General features: G+C 43.4%; 1 protein-coding gene across 1 annotated transcript in view; it reads left to right on the top strand.

Moving 5' to 3' along the window:
- Positions 1-18,919, top strand: part of LOC142584845 (uncharacterized) — a 267,498-nt gene extending 248,579 nt beyond the window's left edge. Inside the window, exons 41-45 of the mRNA XM_075695146.1 lie at positions 149-318; positions 2,486-2,653; positions 6,431-6,553; positions 7,832-7,979; positions 14,907-18,919. Of these exons, the coding sequence (XP_075551261.1) occupies positions 149-318; positions 2,486-2,653; positions 6,431-6,553; positions 7,832-7,979; positions 14,907-15,058 (761 nt within the window). The 3' untranslated portion in view covers positions 15,059-18,919. The remainder of the gene's footprint in view (positions 1-148; positions 319-2,485; positions 2,654-6,430; positions 6,554-7,831; positions 7,980-14,906) is intronic.
- The last annotated feature ends 2,705 nt before the right edge of the window (positions 18,920-21,624 follow it).

The following is a 21,624-nucleotide window of genomic DNA, read 5'->3' as shown; positions in this document are numbered from 1 at the left end:
CATTTGTCATGAAAATTTATTAGTTGTCCCGTGGGTATTAGGTTCTTCACACACTTCATTCCGCAAATTTAACTGAACTAGATGTATGGTTAATTAATGTAAACGAGACATTTGTTTTTGTAGTTTTAGAAGTGTTGTGTGTATGCAGGCCGCCACCTGGAGGGCATCCACTTTGCCATGAGCTTCCTGGAGACTTGGCAGAAGAAGCAGATGGGCAACGATATCGACCACCTGCCGCTGTCGGCCCGCAACAAGGACGTCATTGTCATCGGTGGTGGAGACACCGGTGTGGATTGCATCGCCACCTCACTGCGACAGGTCAAGCTCACTGCTGTCATGGTTGCATGATTGTAGCGTAGCAGAGACGCCAAAAGAAAAGTGTTACTGCTTGCTTTAAAGCTAAAGGTACCTAGCAATGCCAACTAGAAATCCCCGAAGTAGCTCTGTGCCATGCAAAAACGTTGAAAGTTTCAAAAGGGCTCATGCTGGTTTGTGTTCATGTGGTTCAATATGATAGAAAAAATACTGCAGCATATATGTATATGCAAAGTGGAGCACATCAAGAACCATGTAAGCAGAGAGCAAGCCACCAAGTTTTGCAAGCGTTTCCAAACGCAATGTTTAGCCGATAGAAGTCTGTACAGAGATTTCTCAAGTGTGCAGAAGTTTAGATCAAGACTGTTAAAAACTTGTAATAAATCTCAGTCTGCTACTATGGTGCCCACCTCTACGAATGTTCCTGGCAATTTTGGTGAATAATAATGAACTTTAGGATTTTACCATATATTTCTCATGGCTTTCATGTACACACGCAAAGTCTACTCTTTTACAAAGGTTTGTCTTGATGTATCTCTCCACCTTTCTGAGGCAATATTGTGAGAATCACTTGCAGGCTCGTGTTCTACAAGCATGGATGAACTCTCTATAGCTGGCACTGTTACTGGTATGCAAAATGTGCACATTGCCTGAGTGCCATGGGGGATCATGGGAAATCATCATCAGCAGCAGCAGCAGCAGCAGCAGCAGCCTGGTTACGCCCACTGCAGGGCAAAGGCCTCTCCCATACTTCTCCAACTACCCCGGTCATGTACTAATTGTGGCCATGTTGTCCCTGAAAACTTCTTAATCTCATCCGCCCACCTAACTTTCTGCCGCCCTCTGCTACGCTTCCCTTCCCTTGGAATCCATTCTGTAACTCTTAATGACCATTGGTTATCTTCCCTCCTCATTACGTGTCCTGCCCACGCCCATTTATTTTTCTTGATTTCAACTAAGATATCATTAACTTGCGTTTGTTCCCTCACCCAATCTGCTCTTTTCTTATCCCTTAACGTTACACCCATCATTCTTCTTTCCATAGCTCGTTGCGTCGTCCTCAATTTAAGTAGAACCCTTTTCGTAAGCCTCCAGGTTTCTGTCCCGTATGTGAGTACTGGTAAGACACAGCTGTTATAAACTTTTCTCTTGAGGGATAATGGCAACCTGCTATTCATGATCTGAGAATGCCTGCCAAACGCACCCCAGCCCATTCTTATTCTTCTGGTTATTTCAGTCTCATGATCCGGTTCCGCAGTCACTACCTGTCCTAAGTAGATGTGGCTACATTCTGATAAAGACAGAATGCAAATAAATAAATAAATAAATAAATAAATAAATAAATAAATAAAAGCACATGCCAAACTTCAGGCGTACTGTCACACTCAGTGTAAGCTACAATGTGCGACCACTCTGCCATGCACTCGCACATTGTAGCTCATACTCAGCACAATAGTACATTAAAGAAGCACCATAGGGCAAGAAAAGGCAAAGCATTCAAAGTGATAGCAAGGTTTGGAGTTGTGCAAAGGCCCATCAGATGGTGTTCTAACAATTCACACGAGTGACATGTTGGCGTGATGCAGCATGTGAGGTGACTGTTTGTGTGCAGCAGAAACAGCACCCTGACAGCTACGAAGCATCTCAGCATGCTGGTGTGATGAGGAATACTGCCTGCAGTGTTGCAGGCATTGCACCTCGATGATTCGCAAGATGAGGTCGAAGCTGTCCTTTGCACTCACACCACTGTATGCTCGCCGCAGCACAGCAGGAATGCTAGTGTTTGTGCATAACAATGATCATGCAATCTGCGCAAGGCAGAATGCTGCCCTGGCCCCACTGCAGGGCAGTTTGAGCTGACCATGACTGTGTATCCACCTGGTTTCGTTTTCTCAGCCAAACACACCACGCGTCTGCCACGTCTCTGGAGACCTAAGACATCACGTGCTGTCAATACCGTGACAGTACAACGGCGGTGGCACAAGTACACCCTGAGTCTCTGTGTAATTGTCATAGCTCTTTGGTTGCTTTGTGATGTTGAAAATTAGGCAGTCAACAGTTTTTACACAGAAATGAAAAGATGATGATGTGGGTCTGGTCCTTGAGCAACAGCCAAAAGTTGTGGGTCTGCTTGCTCATGATGACACTTCATTTTTTGTTATCTCTGCAGGGTGCGCGGAGCATCGTGACCTTCGAGATCCTGCCGCAGCCCCCTCCACAGCGTGGAGAGGGCAACCCGTGGCCCCAGTGGCCTCGCATCATGCGCGTGGACTATGGTCATGAGGAGGTCCGCCTCAAGTATGGCCAGGACCCACGACACTACGGCATCCTCAGCAAGGTTACACATACCTCTGTCTGCTGCCAGTATTGCTGCGACGCAAAAAATGAGGGTAGCTGTTCGGGAAAGAAAAACTGTAGGTGAAGTTGATTAGGATGGAAGCTCAAACTAATCAGTGGGACATTTGGAGCCATAAAAATAAATTCCAGCGGTACCCCTCTCACGATGAATGTTGACATTAATGCGATTGGATTGAAGCAATGTCGCAGTGCTGGTATGGACATGCAGCACCATCTAGCAGTGGCACCGCAAGGTTCGTGCGTGGCACATGTCCGACTGTACTATATTCAAAAACGTGCCTGATTATAAGTGACGGAAATTTGATTTTGCCCGCCACTAGATAAATTTTCAAAAATTCTTTTTTGTCATTGAAAAGCGCCACATACCCAGTGACCCAAGTTGACATGAAAGGAAAATGATTAGATAGCCACAAAGATACCGATAGTGCTTGAAGTATCCCAAGAATGCGAATCGCATTAGAATGGATGTAAAAAAAAAAAAAAGTGGACCTATAGAAAGAGGTATGCACCCCATTTTCCACAGTGCTAATAAGTGTTAACCGGGCACAACGCTGTGTTGCCAACTGCAACTGCTCTTATTTCTGTGCATAGGTGCGTCTTGTGTGTGTGGGTGCGAATGTGTGCATATGCGTGTCATGGTTGTGGGAGGTTTGTTTGCATGATAAATTGTGCTTGTTTTTTAGTTTTTATAGTTATGTGCCCTTTTTACTTGTGTCCTCCTACTACCTTTGTTTCATTTATTGTAACTTTCCTCTCCCCTATCTATATTCTTTTACCTTGTAACTTCCCCACGGCCATGGGAGAGTCCCTGCGTCCACTGGAAATTGAGACAGTTATGATGTCTGGGGTCCTTTATTTCCATCCTACTTTTTTTGCCTTTTTAATAAAATAAGCTATTACTGCTGCTACCATAAAATTCTGAGCAAGCACCCCTAACCGTCCAAGTGCCTTCCTCCACTTTTCCAGTGATGTGAAATCTTACTTTCACTACCCTGTTCACCCTTTCAGGCTCTCTTTTATTGTAATCCTTTTATGAAATTACGTAGAATGGTGTAATTTTGATGAGGACGAGAAATTCATTGTTTAGCTGGCACTTCTTCATGGCCCAGTAGCGGTGCCATCAGAGCCAAGTATCTTTTTGAATAGCTTTGTCAGTCGGTATTTTCGTCAGACGTGTCAGTTGTGAGAGGTGTGAGACGCCGATGTGGATTTGGTGTGCAGTGCTTTGGGGGTGTTACCGGTGCGTATGCGATGTGACAGCCATGTAGCATGCATTCCTGTAACGTGAAAAAAATAAAATAAAACAGGAAACATGGAGGTTGTGGAGCGGCATTGGCGAATCGGGATAATTGCGTGCTGCTGTTGGTCCTGTATATCCAGAAGATTGCGGGCCGCTTCAGACCAAGTACATGGACCTAACTTTTGTGTCGATTTCAGAGGAGTGATTTGATGGATTTGAGAGTGATGATGCAGGATAAAGGCAGTAAATGCACGTTAGATAAAACTTTCTAAGTCAAAGGAAGGCTGTTACATTTCTTTTTCTGTAACAACTGTTCTTCCAGCATCTTGAATGTTGTCTGCGACTGGGCAATGGCCCTCCCCGAACCATTCTTTAATTATGTTTGACCCTAAAGGGGGTGCTTGCTTGAAATTTTATAGTACGACTACTACAGCAGAATCTCGTTAATTCGAACCTGCTTAATTCGAACTTCACTGACACTGATACTGTGGTCCTGTCAAAATTATACGTATTTTAATGGGCAAGAACACCCGGTAATTCGAATGTGTAAGCATTCGTGATAGTTAGGTTCTCATAACAATGCGATTTTGGTGGATAAAATTCGTACGAAATAAAAGATTAATGGTTAAGTCGGGGTGGGGATTAGTTACGAATCTTGCCTTGAGGTGCAGCTTCACAGCAGTAAATATTGTGCCTGGAAGTGTGGCTTCACGACAGTATGTGCTGCGCTGCCATGAAGGTGCACTTTTGTAACTCCTCATTCGTGTGTTAGCTCAGTGCAAAATGTGCCACCTAGCAGGTGCCCAACTGTGTGCAAGTCCTCCAGCCAATAAGGTTACTTTAATTCAAAATCCATTTATTCAAACAAGTTTTTGCGCTCCTTCGAGTTTCGAATTATTGAGATTTGACTGTACTGCACATCAGCGTATATTAGAAATAAGAACCAACATTTTGCCACACATTTTGAAGACATTTCTTGAAACTGTGGCTGAACACAGGACTTCTGCTGAATGAATATCACTTCGTTAGTGCTCGGCTTCGATTATGCTAGGGACTTGTGCTCTAAAGTTAACTACAAAGTTAATTGGTGGAATTTTGTTACTTAGCTAACATCACTCTGTAAATGTCCTGCAAGTAGAGTCTGCCCCTTCAAGCAATCCAGCCGGTCTGACGGAACTATAATATCTGTCACACGAGATCTTTAACTAGTCAGTTTTTATAAAATAGATTAACCTAGTATACATAGCGTCATGCTCACTTTGTTACTCGCCTTTCCGGTGTGTGAGCTGCAGCTTTTTAAAGTCACATTTGCCACCTGCACCGTATAAATAGGTTATTAAAGAAAATGTTAGTATTGGATATGTATAACATAAAACTATTCTAATCTGTTTTTATTCTAAATCTGCCGTTAGCCCTCCCTGATAGGTCAAGATGGCTCAGGCTCAGCCCATTTGTGCATGACGCCCGCTCATGTAGGCTGGACTCGAACCATTCTGGCGTACGACGGAGGGCTAATGGTCGATTTGGAATAAAAATAGATTGGAACAGTTTTAAATTATACCGGCCTTGGTTTTATTTATTTAAGGTCATTTTAGATCCAGTGAAGGTCTTGGATGGTAAGGCTAAAGGCATATAGTATTCCTTCTGATGTAGGCCCTGTCACTTGTGCATTGCTCAATAGTGACTTGGTGTATATACTGGCGATAATTATATATTTTCTAAACAATTAAGTGCAGGTCCAACACAGCAATATATGTAAGAAATAGGGCAAGGTCATACAAGCACCATGATGAATTCAACCCAACAAAACATAATTATAAGGAAACATGCTAAAGACTGCAGAAGTGTAATAACAGAACTTATTGACATAATCTCACTCTGAAAAAGTAATTAAAAAGGCCTTCGTAACATATTCAAAGCAAATAAATGGTCTGAAGTTTTGTGCAAGAGTGATCGTGTTTGGATGTGCAATTATGAAGGTTGAGATAGATACATTGGTTGTTGTGTACCATAGCTATTTTCAATAGATTTATATTATTAAATAGATTGGCATAGTGCCATGTGACAGTGTCACGCTGTTATTTTAGCATAGCGGGGTAGCATACCGAAACACCTTGTGACTGCGTTACATAAAATTTTTTTTTTTATGAAAACAGTTCTCCTGGTCATTGGTCTGACCACTAAGCGGAAAAAAAATATAACCATCACTCAGCACAAGCGCAAAATAATAACTTTACTGTCTTTCAGTCAACTGTTGAAGGACTCGTGCAACATATCACAGTGTCATAAAACAAGTCCAAGTTGTGTAGTCCAGTTAGCTTGAGTACTTCCGGTGACAGTGTCGCGAATAAAGTTCTTGTCTGACTGGCATCCTGCTGCACTTGTATTTTAACCAAGCACAATCTTCAGTTTAATTGCAATTGAATTGCGCTAGTGTAACGTAGCTGCATGAAAGGTGTGCAGTGCAAGCTAGTGTGGCTGCAGCCGGTACTCAAGGACTGAGGACGTGCCTCGCAGGAATTCCTGGACAATGGTCAGGGCCATGTTTCAGGCATCCGGACAGTGCAGGTCAAGTGGACCAAGGATGCCATGGGCCGCTGGAACATGGAGGAGCTGCCAGACACTTCCAAAGTCTTTAAGGTCACTTTTTAATTGACTATGTCCAATTTTGCAAGGGCTGGCCGATTTCTGAAAGTGGCATTCCACTTGTCACTTGATTTGCCTCTTCCTTGCAACGATTGCTTAGCTTAAAGTGCCTTAACTTCCTTACCTTACAGTGCCAGAACTAACGTTTTCAGCTATTCTTTCTTCCCTCGCACAATGACAGAGTGGAACAATCTGCCCATTGAATAACTGGCCAGTACTGACTTGATAGAATGTATATTTAATTAAATTGGCTGAGTGCATGTTTCATTAACTGGTTGTTAAACTTTCTGCTTAATGAACCTGTTATTGGTATTGTTTTCTCTATTTCGTTAATGACTTCTTCTTTTGCGCTACTGAAGCTTTGTTGCATAAAACACCCCCACTTTTTTCTTTCTACCTTGTCGCATCTGAGCTCTCACCTTTTGTCATAATCATCATCACAATCACCGTCATCATTTTGCCAGTGTTATCCTCACCCCTTCTGATTACGTGGCTGCTAGTATACCACCTTGGTCTCACTTCCCGTCCTTGGTTATGCTTATTCTAAACTGTATCTAAAGTTTGCTGAGCTGAGAATTACAGTTTTCATGTTTTCCAGATTTCAGTAGGTACGTACTACCTAGCTACCTACCCCTGTGAGGGGAGTACCCAAAAATAACAAAGTCTTCTTGTGGAACAATGTATCATTGTTCAATACAACAATATCCACAGTTATAGTGCAAGACCTTCTGCATCATTGTAACGAGTGTTGTGGCTTAATGTAATGTTGGCCACTTTTTTGTTTCACATTTAGTTTAGGCAGATGTAGACTGTGTATGGCAGTATTCTGGTGAGTCTCTGCCTGTGTAGTAGGAAAATTATGTGTTACTGTCAAGAGGGGACGTAAGTGTGAGGCAGTTGATCTGCATTGACAAAGTCATAGTCACTGTTTCCTATGCTAAATCTCGTGAATTGTATTTGAAGAAGGCAACGTTTTGCCTCAAAACAAACAGAGATGTCGTGGACAAATGACGAAGGGAAATGGTGCAGGCTTCAATATCAATTCTGCATGAAATCGGGTAATTTTACCGAAGAGCCATGTATTGCATTTTCGAAAGCATGACATTATACTGAAACAAGTCAGCCAGTCAGAGCTAGAAAGTCGGAAGCCTACTTAATAAGGAATTCTAGTCGGTCAGTATCAGTGAAAAGCACGGCTATGCAGTGTCTCACAGCCTAAGTGCAACTTTGGCATGTTAAAAAATCATCCAGCTCCTCCGGATTTCCACACAGGCTGACCTGGTGCTACTTGCCATGGGGTTCCTGGGTCCCGAGAAATACCTCATCGACGAACTGAGCCTGGAGCAAGACCCACGGTGCAACATTCGCACCTCCGCCAACTCGTACCGCACTTCGGTGCCACGGGTCTATGCCGCTGGGGGTGAGTTTCCAATAATTTTTTACCGTGGCATCTCATCACGCAGGTCTGCAGATGACGTGTCGCTTAAACAAAGCATCAGTCAACTTTAAAGGGAAGCTTAAGTCAAACGTTGAAGCACGAGGTTGTGGATTGAATTCCTAGCCACCACAGTTCAATTTTGACGGGGACAGATTACGAGAATGCTAGCTTACAGAGTTTTTTGTGTTAATAAGGAACCCTAGGTGGTCAAAGCTAGACAACAGCCCTCCACCATGGCATTGCACATCATCCATCATGCAGTTTTGGGACATTATACACCACAATCAAAATTTTTTTTAATATGAACAATAAATCCATCGGATACAAAAAAAGACTTTGCAGCATTTGTTTTTACGCTCAGGGATGATATAGCTATACACCAAAATTGCAATTGAAGGAGCTGCACAATTCTTCAGCAATTCAAATCTCGTGCAAGAAATGGCTCTACTGATGATAGATTTGCTAGTAGTCTTGATGCCATATTCTGCCATGCTCTGAATCCAAGAACCTCACCAAGAGAGACTCTCACAAAAGCTGCCAACAGAGCCTCATGAAGGTGTGGTACTGGGGAATTCGTCGGTAGAAAAATACAATAAAATTGTTTTAACATCTTTTTTTTGTCATGTTGAAATGGTCATCATCATCTTCAGCCCATTTTATGTCCACTGCAGGACGAAAGCAATCGCCCTGCGATCTGCAATTAACCCTGTCTGCACCAACCGATTCCAACTAGTGCCTGCGAATTTCCTAATTTCATTGCCGCACCTAGTCTTCTGCATCCTCGACTGCACTTTCCTTCTCTTGGTATTCATTCTGTAACCCTAATGGTCCAATGGTTATCTAACTTGTGCATTACATGACCTGCCCAGCTCCATTTTTTTCTCTTAATGTCAATTAGAATATTGGCTATACGCGTTTGCTCTCTGATCCATACCGCTCTCTTTCTGTCTCCTAACGTTATGCCTAGCATTCTTCGTTCTATCGCTCTTTCCGCAGTCTCAAGCTTCTTTGTCAATCTCCAAGTTTCTGCGCCCTATGTCAGCACTGGTAAAATGCACTGATTGTACACCTTCCTTTTCAATGATAATGGTAAGCTTCCAGTCAGGAGCTGACGATGTCTGTCGTATGCGATCCCAACATGTCTATCAACTGGGAAAACTGGGAATTCTCAGGGATCTTGAGTAGTCCGGAAAAACTCAGGGCATTTGGGCCTCTATCAGGGAAAATTAGCTGTAATATTATTGAAAGGGTCAAAAGTCGTGGTAATGCTGGCTTGATTAACAGACAGGAATTGAAATGAACCGTCTTTGATGCCCTGTTGACGGCTGAAGGAGTTGCCAGTGTACAGTCCACGACTGACTTTCTGGATTCCCAATAATTTGGATGGCTTTGTGGCACCACCACGTACCCCATACCCTATAGAGTCAGTGTATCAGAACGTCTAAAATTTCGGGCGCAAGAACTCTTCGCTGTCCGATTTTCCGGACGTTTTGCCGTGACCGCAGGTCCGAAACGGCATTAGTCAATTCCACCACCGCTGCCATTTTGGTTACCTCGCCGCCTCGAACCGGCGCTCTCGCACGTAGATCCGCTGGCAGCCGTAGCAACCACTGCGGCAACGCTAGGCCTAGCTGCTCCGACGTTCGCTATGAAACTTATTGTCGTTGAGTGCCGCGTTTTTTATTGAACGAATTCGCTGCTGTCAGCAATGGCACGGACACCACTTTTGTGGTCCTCGCGATTGGCTTAGAGGCTTGGAAAGCACAATGCGTTGCATAATGCCAGTTCCCAAAAGTCAGCTTCAGCTCTGTACAGAATTGTTACTTGGTGAAGCACCTGCCATGGTTGCTTAGTGGCTATGGTGCTGGGCTACTAAGCAGGAGGTCGCGGGATCAAATCCCGGCCACGCGGCTGCATTTCGATGGGGGCGAAATGCGAAAACACCCGTGTACTTAGATTTAGGTGCACGTTAAAGAACCCCAGCTGGTCGAAATTTCCGGAGTGCCCCACTACGGCGTGCCTCATAATCAGAAAGTGGTTTTGGCAAGTAAAACCCCATAATATATATTTTTTTTTACTTCGTGAAGCGTACGCAAAAGTATTGCAGTGAAGCATAACAAGCGTGGGAAGGGGCTATTGCCATGGGACACAGTATGTATTCCTTAATTGTACACGCGTGCGCCCAGTATTTCCTGTCACAGTACAAGCACCAATATGCCTAATACGTGTACCGACAGGCCTGCAGAGTGTTATCGAATGTGCCTGTGGCGAATTGAGCCCTTAAGGGCAGTAAATGGCATGCATTTATTTTTTCCAACTGGCTGATTTTTCGGGCGTTTTCCCGGCCCCTAGGGAGTTCGAAAAATCAGACGTGGACTGTAAAACTGACCAAGAAGATGCTTCAAATGGTCCGTGGGGAAAACGAGTGGCAGAAGGAGGACAAGAACAGAAAGGACCTATGCTTAGGGAATGAACGGGAAAGGAAGCGTGCTGCCGCAATTTTGAGCTCAAAAAACAGTGTTGGCTGATGCTGAGATGCAGGTGTCCCTCATCCAAACCAAAATAAACTCTTTAAAGCGGGGAAACACAACAGTGAGGCGTCGTGCACGGGCTGAGAGTATGTCAGGACAGTTGAGGTTGACTTACGAGCTGTTGAGAGAGAATCTTAATGGTGACAAAGTTCGGGCCTCATACCACTGAGCTTGCTGTCAGTCGATAGAAATAGCTCATATTCGAAAATATTTGCTCCGTATGCATCTTCTTTTTTTTGTATTTGAGAATGTCCGACTCGATTTGCAATTCTTTTCTAAGACATCTTATTTGCAGTGCATATTACTAACCCCTCCCTTCTATTCTTTTATTGAATAACATAAACACTACTCCTTAGTATTCAAATTGGATTAAGTCGGTTTTAAAATTTTTTTTTTCATATTCTTACTAGAGAGTGACAGCATCGGGCGATATGGTGTCAGCCCGTCTTGACATAAAACATACTTCTGCATCACTCGGGGAATTTCGCGAAGGCACTCAGGGAAAACCTGGAAAACTCAGGGAATTTGGAAATGTCAACTTCGTAGACACCCTGGATCCAACCCATTTTTATTCTTCTATGAATTTCCTTCTCATGATCAGGGTTCCCTCTGATTAATTGACCTGGGTAAACGTACTCCTGCACAGACTCTAGAGGCTGACTGGCAATCCTGAACTCTTGTTCCCTTGCTCGGCTATTCATTGTTATCTTTCTCTTCTGCATAATGATCTTCAACCCTACTCTTGCACTCTCTCTGTTAAGGTCCTCAATCATTTGTTGTAACTCGTCTGCAGTATTGCTGTATAGAACAATGTCATCGGCAAACTGAAGGTTGCTGAGATATTCACCGTCGATCCTTACTCCTAGGCCTTCCCAGTTTAATAGCGTGAATACTTCTTCCAAGCATGCAGTAAATAGCATTGGAGAGATTGTGTCTCTTTGTCTGACACCTTCGTTTATATTTATCTTTCTACTTTTCTTGTAGAGAATTAAGGTGCTGTGGAATCTCTGTAGATATTTTTAAAGATATTTACGTAGGTGGTCTGTACTCCTTGATTATGTAATGCCTCTATGACTGCTGGTATCTCTACTGAATCAAATGCCTTTTCATAATCTATGAAAGCCATCTATAGATTGTACTCTGCAGATTTCTCGATTACTTTATTAATGACATGGATGTGATCCATTGTAGATTATCCCTTCCTGAAGCCAGCCTGTTCCCTTGGTTGGCTAAAGTCCAGTGTTGCCCTTATTCTATTGCAAATTATCTTGGTGAATATTTTGTATTATACTGGAAGTAAGCTAATGGACCTATAGTTCTTCAATTCTGTAACGTCTCCCTTTTTGTGGATTAGTATAATGTCTGCATTCTTCCAGTTTACTGGGACTCTTGAAGTCAATAGACACTTCGTATAGAGAGCTGCCATTTTTCCAAGTATTATGTCTCCTCAATATTTGATTAAATCGACTGTTATTCCATCTTCTCCTGCTGCTCTTCCTCGTTTCATGTCTTGTAAGGCTCTTCTGACCTCATCCCTAGTTAGAGTTTCTGTATCTTGTTCATTACTGCTGCGAATTGAGGCATTCTGACTCTTCTGGGCACTGTACAGGTCAGTATAGAATTCTTCCACTGCTGTTACTATACCTTCAAGATTGCTCATGATATTACCTTGCTTATCTTTCAGTGCATACATCTTGGTTTGTCCCATGCCAAGTTTCCTTCTTACTGATTTCTGGCTGCATCCATTTTTTACGGCTTCTTCAGTCTTTCTCACGTTATAATTTTGAATATCTCTTATTTTTGCCTTGTTGATCAGTTTTGACAGTTCCGCGAATTGTCTTATCTCTTGAGTTGGACTCTATCATTCTTTGTCATTTCCTTATTACGTCCTTTGTTACTTGGGAGAGCTTGCCCACTGGTTGCCTTGCCTCCCACTTCAATTGCTGACTCTGAAGCCAGTCTAGTTATGGTTTCATTCATTACCTCTCTGTTATCTTCATCTCTCTGTTCTAAGGCTGCATATTTGTTTGCAAGTACCAGCCTGAATTTGTCTGCTTTTACCCTTACTGCCTCTAGGTTGGCCTGTTTCTTCTTGACCAATTTTACTCTTTTCCTCTTCAAATTGAGGTGAATCCTAGCCATCACTAACCTATGATCACTGCACTTTACCCTACCTATCACTTCTACATCTTGCACTATGCTGGGATCAGCGGAAAGTATGAAATTAATTTTATTTGTTTCAGCATTGAGGCTTTTCCAGGTTCACTTTCTGTTGCTACGCTTCCTGAAAAAGGGGTTCATTATTCGCAGGTTATTCCTTTCTGCGAATTCTACCAGCACCTCTCCTCTAACGTTCCTAGAATCGAAGCCGTAGCTGCCAATTGCTTGTTCACTAGCCTGCTTTTTCCCCACTTTTGCATTGAAGTCGCCCGTTATTACAGAATACTGAGTTCACACTTTTCTTATCACTAATTCAACATCTTTATAAAACTGATCTATTTCATCATCGTGACTGGATGTTGGAGCGTAGGCTTGTGCTACGTTTAATTTTTAAGCTTGATTACGACTACTGCTACCCTCTCATTAATTCTGTAGAATTCATCAATGTTGCCTGCTATGTCCTTATGGATTAGGAATCCAACCCTGTATTGCTTCTTATCTGGGAGACCTCTATAGCAGAGGACATGGCTGTTAGTCAGCACTGTATAAGCGTCACCGGTTCTTCTAATCTCACTAAGGCCAATGATATCCCAAGCAATGCCTGATAGTTCCTCAAAAAGTTCTGATAAGCTAGCCTCACTCGACAGAGTTCGGCTGTTAAAGGTTGACAGGGCCAGTTTGTATTGGCGGCCTGTCCGGACCCAGAGATTCTTAGCACCCTCTGCTGCGTTGCAGGTCTGACTGCCGCCTTGGTCAGGTGCTCCGCAGCTGGTAGGGACTGAGGGCCATGGGTTAATTGTAGGAATCATCAGGAAGGTAGTAGCCGAATAGTGCGCCAGGGAGGCTGATTCCTGTTCTGGTCTTTGTTGAAGTTTAGTGGGCCTTCCTAATTTGGTTGTACCTTGATTAGTATAGCCTCATTCGCTCTCGACATCTTTTGCCGGTGTCAGGCGTCACTCCAAGCCTGCAGATGTAGTGCACTGGAGGAGGGGAAATTCAAGCTCACTCAATGGTTGGGAGATGGTACTGTCACGGTGTGGCGATGGTGAAGAACAATGTGGTGACAAAACTGTGAGTCGTGAATCTAACTCTACATTGGGTGAACTTTCGCTAAGCAAAATTGCGGCAAGTAGAGTTGTCCGTCATCGAAATTTGATTTACGGGTCATGTACATCAGCTATTTACACATCACTTATCATACATTCCAGTGGAAGTGCTGGTGCTCACACACTTTCCAGAACCTACACCACTACTCATGTTGTGCAAGCAATCTGAATAAACAATGTTCTTTAGCTATAAAATCGGCAACATTCAGAAAGTTCCAATAGTACATATAGGTGTGTAGCAGTGATTGGCCGGTGAAAAATGGTCACCGGTAGAAGATAAACAATTTGAACATATCAATAGTGTTCTTTCTCAGTTACAATTCCAAGTCTCGAGTATATTCACATAGTTAATACTCACTCACGAAAGTGCAGTTCTCAGCAACACTGATGCTTTGGGTACTTTGAGACACCCATCATTGACTTGATTGACTCAGTTTTGCCTTTATATGTTGTCCTTTTAACATCATATTCACAGGCAGTCTAGCAATAACTTCTAGTTGGGCTATTTTGGTAAAACATGCTTGCTCATGCAACCATTTGTTGAGCTATCCTTGCTTGATTAAAATGCCTATTCTTGGTAACAGTATGTGAGCTCCAGAGGTATAAAAAGAATTAAGTATTTATAGACAGTTAAAAAAAGGGCCTAATTGTATTCTTGCGGCTAGATTAGAGCTGGCCTGGTTATTTAACTAATAAGAATTTGTGCTGTGGAACTGCTAAGCCTGCCTTACCTTTCTCATGCTTATGCAGCAGGATGTGTTCTGACTGTTGATGTGTTTCTGATTGCATCCTGAAAGTGGCATATGTCTGTGTAAGACTTGGAGCATGACCATCAAAGAATGGCCCAAAGGACTGTTTAGTGGTTTGAAATATTCATGTATTGAGCGTAAGGCAGTTGAAACTAAGAAAAAAAGTTATTCACCCAGTCAGTTATTCTAATACATATATGTTTGCTCACTGTTGACAAATACTTTGGTTCCTTGGCTTGATTTGTGTAGTCTAACAATCAAACATAATAGGATCTCAGGTTGTATTCTGCTGTCATCACTGATGTAATGTCCAAAAGAAAGTGACAAGTGATGAAAAATTAAATCTCGTTGCACTGTACGCAGACTGCCGCCGAGGCCAGTCTCTTGTGGTGCACGCCATCAACGAGGGCCGCCAAGCTGCCCGGCAAATTGACCTAGACCTCGCCGGGAAGAGCCTGCTTGCGGGTCCCGGAGGCATCATTCCTTTCACGTACGAGCTCGCCTTCGGCTCGTAAACAGCCACGTCCGGAGCTGCAGTAGTTGCTCGGACTGTCGTACGTTTTCGTTCCGCGGTTTACCTGCCCGGGTTTTCTGCCAAGAGTAGGTAGTGTGTGCGCCCTCAAGCGCCCTCAACAGACCCACGCTGCGTGTGAGGATGCTGACTGAGGCCAAGACTCTCTTCTCGTGCAAGCTCTTGGCGTCAGCAGCTAAGCAGCGACCTCCGCTGTGTCTCCAGCTGTGGCTCTTACTGTCGTACGGTTTCGTTCTGCAGTTTGCATTGGGAATGCTACTGAAGCGTAAGTAGTGCTTGCGGCCAAAGGTTTGTGAGCACTCTATTAATTTACGATGTCTCAAGAGTGCCAACAGGGGTTGAGAGACATGGCTTTGGGCGGGCCTCTTCAGTCCCAGAAAGAGCCTTTGTTTGAGGTGCTGGCGTTGCGGGTTCGGTGAAGGCAGTCCAGGCACGTGAGCGCACACGCACACCACTCCTGCTAGAGCGAGCTGGGGCTTCTGACACTAAAACTGGGGTGTCTACGTAAAGTGTCATCGCTTTGGTTGCATCTCGGCAGTGGAAGCAAAACAGTTCAAAAGCAACGCGAAAAAAAGAATTTAACTTGTAAAGAACAAATATAAAAGACTTAGGGCCCAGTTTTAACTTCTCAACTTGGTGATTGCGAACATTGTGGCAGGTTTTTTTTTTTTTTAGTTTGGTTTTGTTCTCAGTTCCACCAAGCTTATTGGCTGATTTTAGAGATAAAGATGGTGCAAAGGTGATGCTCGAGCCAGCAACAGAATGTGTGACAAAGAGGCTAGAAGAATGTTGCATCATCGGGCTCAAGCTAGAGGCTGCTTAAACGAACAGCACGTGCATTGTGCCAAGCAGGATATTCTGGAACATCTCGGGAACGCAGTTAACAATCTTGCATAGGACGATGCATGGTAGAGTAAAAAGCTGTGATGTTGATGCTGGCTGTAGGTGGATCCAGCCTTGCAGGAATTGATGGCAGTTGCTTTCTTCCAGTGCTGTTTTTTGAAGGCAACGGCTAAGCACACCCGACAACTGCGCTACGCTGGCAGAATAAATGACGTTAGTCTAGTGTCTTACATTAAATGCCACGAGTTTTTGTTCTAACTGCTTTGGAAGGAAGGAAGCCCTTGTGTTAGCAGCTTCAACAATGGTGCATCTGTCACTGTCTGCAGTTCGTGTATCTTGTACATGCGTGCCTGGACTTAATTTCCCGTGATGTTGCAGCTCTAAACGTGGCATTGCAGCTGTTGGTATTATTTTATATTCCTTGTTGTTACTGTTGATGTCTACCGTTGCCATGTTTTACTTGTGTTTCTGCACAAACACAAATTGAGAGATGAAAATAAAAGAAAAAAAGCACACTGAAAAATTCGTCTTGTGGACATTTTGACAGCCTGAATCCAATTCACTTCTGACAAAACAATGGCATGCACTCTTGGAAGGTACAGTGAAAGCGGTTGTGTTGTTTTAACATTCAAATGTGTACCCAGTGGGCGTGTTATACCACTGACCTGCCCTGTACTTTTTCTCGTGCTACAAGAAAACTTCTAAACTTTTAAAGTGAAAAATTTCAGTACAGGACTTTTGTATGGCAAGGATTAATTTCTTTTGTCTGTGTACAGCTATGCCATTGCTATTAAGTTTTATCTTTACCCAAGATCTCTTTCTGTTCTCTTATCTGAATGCATACCCGAATGTTCGGCATCAGCTTAGATTGGGAGGTGGTGTAATGTCTGAATTCACAAAGCTACAGAGTGGGGCGTTACTATAGCAGTTTGTTTTATCTAGAATGATGCCTTAAATGGCCGCCAGTTGGCGCAGATAAAATTTGTTCCTGTCTACAATGGTTTGCAAACAATGTTAGTTGAGAGCATCATTTTATTCAGTGTCTTGGGAGTTGCGTGTTATGTATCCAGAGTAATAATGAAGCTCTTTCCACAAGTAGTGCATATTGTTATTTTGGTTTGAGAGCCTGTATCTAGAAAGTAAGTCTGGTCACTCGGAAGTAACACACCGATCTTGGTGAGGTAACTTGCATCGTGGTGGTTTCGTATAACCACTTGAGCTCTAGACCCTCTAGTTTAGCTACTAGCACCTGATATGAAGCCAAACTGTGAAGATTACAGAAAGTAGGTACCAAACAAAAAAAGAAAGTAAGCCAAAGAAACGTGCGGCACACCAGTGGCAACTAATGCTAATTTAATTTCTTATCGCTCCTCCAAAGAAATAATGATTGGATATATTGTTAAGCACTATGGCTTAACATGCTGAAGTTGGCTAAAGCCTAGCCTCAAGCACATATAAACATTGTCACCAAATTTATCAGAAGAGCTCCTGCTGTGTTTGCATCCAAGCTACCAGGAGCCTAAAGGCATTAGGAGTTCTGCGTCTGTGTATGTGACGCACACATTGGCTTAACTATTTTTAATAGATGCTGGCAAGTGCTGCAACTAGCAATTGGTTGGGCAATAAACAAGACCCTCATTTTTGTAGTGGCTGTAACAAGCATAACTTGTGTTCATAACAAACGTAACACAAAACATGCGGTTAGAAAGTGAGCGCACAGTTTGTTTCAACTTAAAGCAAATGAAACTGTTTGTTCTTTTACATTATGTTACTGCTGGTGAAAAAGAAATGTATGCTGTTTGAACAATGACGCAGGGCACTTGGAACAGGAATTGAGGTCTGCGCAACAAAATTTATGCAATTTCTGTAGCGTAACTCATATACATACGTACATGCAGCGACTAAATTAAGATTTCTTGTTCTCAAAATCATTTGAATGTTAGAAAAAAAAAAGTCTATGACCATTTATCGAGCTGGCACGAGCTTTTCTCTTCAGCTGTTTCAGGCAGTGCTGTAAAGGGACAAACGGTGCTAGTACCAGTGCAGTGTCTGTAATACATGTGCACATGAACACGATGCATGTGTAAAAAGCATCTCTCTTTTTTTCCCACATGCTTGTGTCCTCATCTATGTCACAGCACGAACTTCTATGTACACTCTGTGCCGTTGAGTAGCAGCAACCTTTCTCTTTTTGCTTACTTTTTCAACCACTGGGCCCAAAACAATGTGAAGCAATTTCTATCACCATCTTTGCACGAAGACAGTGTGATTGAAAGCACCTTGTAATAGCCATGACTGGAGTGCCAGCCTATTAGCAGAACGTTTCGCAAGGTTTCTCATTTCATAAGGTTTCCCAAGGCAGCTCAGGAGACTTTTGCTTGTATGTGCCTGACTGGTTTGAGCTAGTGGGACTGCCCGAAAAAGTCTTAGGAATTTGCTCAGCCTAACAATCATTCAGCAGTCTATTATCAGATTAGCGAGCTTTCATATTCTTATGCACTTGTGCACTTTCATACCAGCAAACTGTAGTGATGTCGGAAGCTGGCACTATAAAGGTGCACCGGTGGAAGGTCCTGTTCGGGCACACTGCTGCTCTCACTTCGGCTATGGTTTGCTGAAGTCGTGGAGTTTGCCAGTCATCTGCAGCACAAGATAGCGGCTCAGACGAGTGAGACACTATAGCACGCAAGGTGCACTCATCTCCTCTTTCAATCGTTGGGCGGCCTTGCACCGTAGATTTGAATATAGTTCTTGCGCTTTAATCGAGTGCATTAGACCCCATATATAACTGTGCCTGCCAGATCACCCAAGCTACCCCATTATCGCTAGGGGCACTACTCGTGCGGGGTACAGTAACTCTAGTTTTGCATAATAATGGCCTTTGTCCCTGCTACTGTGAAAGAATTGGCCATGGAGATTGACAAGGAACAGTTGGTGCTCTAGTAACAGATTGTACGAGTGGTAGCAGCAGGTAACAACTTACAAAAAAAAAAAAAGAAAACAGTATACAGTGAAACCCTGTTACAACAAAGTTGCATGTGACATGAAAATACATTATATTCAATATTCGTTACAAGCATATATTTCTTGCATGTTGATATTAGCAATAAGCGTTTCATATTTACGTCTCTATATCCATATTTGTTAAATTGGAGGTTCGACTAGTATGCCACTTAAAATGTGGATGCAGCTTTTTCTGTTTCTTGCTTTCCCTGTGCATTTGTTGCTGTCAGTGAGGTTAAACACAAGGTGCAGTGCTAATGTGGAAGTATAAGCTTCCAGCGAGCAACCATGTGCCGGTGGCGCCCCCAGTGGTAATGTAGTGCAGCACGAGCAACAGTGCTTCTCTGCTGCGTCAGGGATGGCTTGGCAGGCACAGGGCTGTTTAAACAGGGCCACGTCAAGTGTAACCGTATTACATATCGTTTGTTGTCATTGTTGCTGTTATACTGTCGTTAAGAGGCTGTCGGCCACCCCCTGTGATGCTATAGCTGTGGCACCACATAGTTTCACCGTCTGGCTTGTACCGTGTTGTGACCTGTGCCCACTTGTTAGCCGCTTGCCAGCAATACTACTCACAGCAGCAGCAGCAGCAGCAGCAGCAGCAGCAGCAACGCATGTCGCGTGACCGGTACGTTTTGAGTCTTTCATAGTGTGGTGCTCCTTGGGCTTCCGCTTTGTCTCTTGTGTGTTTTTTTTGTTCTCTATCTCCTAGATGTTGGGAGAACTGTTGTACTTTCCTCGTACACTTTCGGGCCAGATTCATGAGCTCGGTGTCATTTCCGCTATGATCTATGGCCCAGGTGGTCGTTCGTTGCGGTAAAACTAGCCAGGAATAGTGGAGGAAAAAAAAAAGTCACAGTAAGTCGAGAACAATCTTTAGTGTAAGACCGCTTCACAGGGCAGTGGTAAGGGCTGATGACATGTATGTGTTGTTTTGGTGTGTTTGAACGTTCATGACTAAGCTATTGATTCTTGGGCACTCGTGCTGTTCGTAAGCGGCAGTCTCTCTGGGGAGAGCATGTGGCGAAGCATCTGTTCCTGCTGGCAACCTGGCATCCAGCCTGCCCAGGCAGCCTGGCTGCTTGAGCTTCGTTGCATTATTTTGTTACACTCTGCAACAGTGGACCCACAAACCAGTGTGCCCACTGTTGCCAAGTGTTCACTTCATTGGCATTGCTCTGTGAAACATTGCATAATTAAGACAGACAGGCATGAACAGTCCTCCCTGCCGAGTCGGTGCCTCAATCACACTGATAGTTCGCACAGAGGCAGCATGTTGAAGTGTATTTTGTTTAATCCAGTGCTTTGGGGCAGCACTAGCCTGTCTTGTATAGAATAAATCGTAAGGACTTGTTGTCTGGGCAGATGCTGTGTTTTGTCCAAACAATGGCAGATGGCACCACCATTGCTTTAACTGAGGTAATTTTTCGGTCGTCCTGCATCACCACAGAGATGTGTAGCTGCAATTCATTCTAGACGAAGCAAGTGTTGCCTTCAAACAAGGTACTGAACAAAAGAATGCAACAAAATTCTACTTCCGTGTTGAAATTGGATGCATATGAGCCAGTTGTTTAGCTGACAAGAGTGACTTATATGTGTATCTCTTATTTACACAACCGTCTGTGTGTAGGTGCAAAGATGCGCCAGACATTGTGTGGCCATCTAGTTTGGTTTGTTGGCCAATCAAAACAAACAAAAATAACAGGCTTGTAATGAAATGGAATATAAAAGGGCGATCTTGCACCAAGTAACACACGAGGATGCAGTTTGTTGCCCAGTGACACAAACAGCACTTATTAACACTCTATATTACAGAGCTCCGCACTGCCACTGAGCTCTCCCCAAAGGGGTCCAGGATGGGTTACATGGCACTATTGTGCAGGTGCATGCTTGTCATCATTTTGGGTGATCCGTTGAACGTGTACTTAACGACGTGTGTACTTTGTGATATATAGTCAATGTTATTCCTTGTGCGGAATGTCACATCACTGAATGTTACTGTCTCAGCCTGAGTACTTACGTTTCTTCATTCGGGGTTCGAGCATAGCCTTTGAACCTTGGTGCTGATCTCCCTGGTTTTCCCTAAAGTGTCGTCCTTGACAAAATTTGAAATGGGCTTAGCAATTGCTTTAAATAACCAATCATACGCTTCTGGGTCATATGTACACCTTGTCTTGTGCAGATGTGTTGCGTTCCCTTCGTAAATGAGTCATACGTGTATGCCGAATGGTGCGTTGTTCAGTCAACATGACAAGAGCAAGGATGTGCGCTGATGCTGTGCACACAATCAGCTCATGCCTTTCATTTGCAAGAAGTGTCATTTTGGTTAACCTTGTGAAATGCATGATGCGTCAAAGATGGTGAACCACTGACATATGAATGCACTTATAGAACTTCCCTGCTTTGGGATAATAATTCCTGTGAATCAATTACATATAACTCCCTAGAGCCTTCGATTTTTTAAAATGGCAAAGCAGCAAGAGAAATTCATTGCAGGGCTTGTAAAATTTTGCTCTAGTCAAAATTTCTTGTGGCTTCTCTGTGGCACCACAAAAAAAGGGGGAGGGCTGAAGGCATTGGTAAGATTCAAAAAGAAGCACAAGCATATAATAGCATGCTTCTTTTTTTGTTATCGCTTTCGTGAAGTAGCACATGGTGGTACTTGGCATGACGCTGTGAGGCATTCAGCCATCAAGCAGAACT

The sequence above is a fragment of the Dermacentor variabilis genome, chromosome 6 (assembly GCF_050947875.1).
Source record: "Dermacentor variabilis isolate Ectoservices chromosome 6, ASM5094787v1, whole genome shotgun sequence".
Classification (NCBI taxonomy): Eukaryota; Metazoa; Arthropoda; class Arachnida; order Ixodida; family Ixodidae; genus Dermacentor; species Dermacentor variabilis.
Note: the sequence above shows the minus strand (reverse complement) of the source record. Positions and strands in the feature narration are given on the sequence as shown.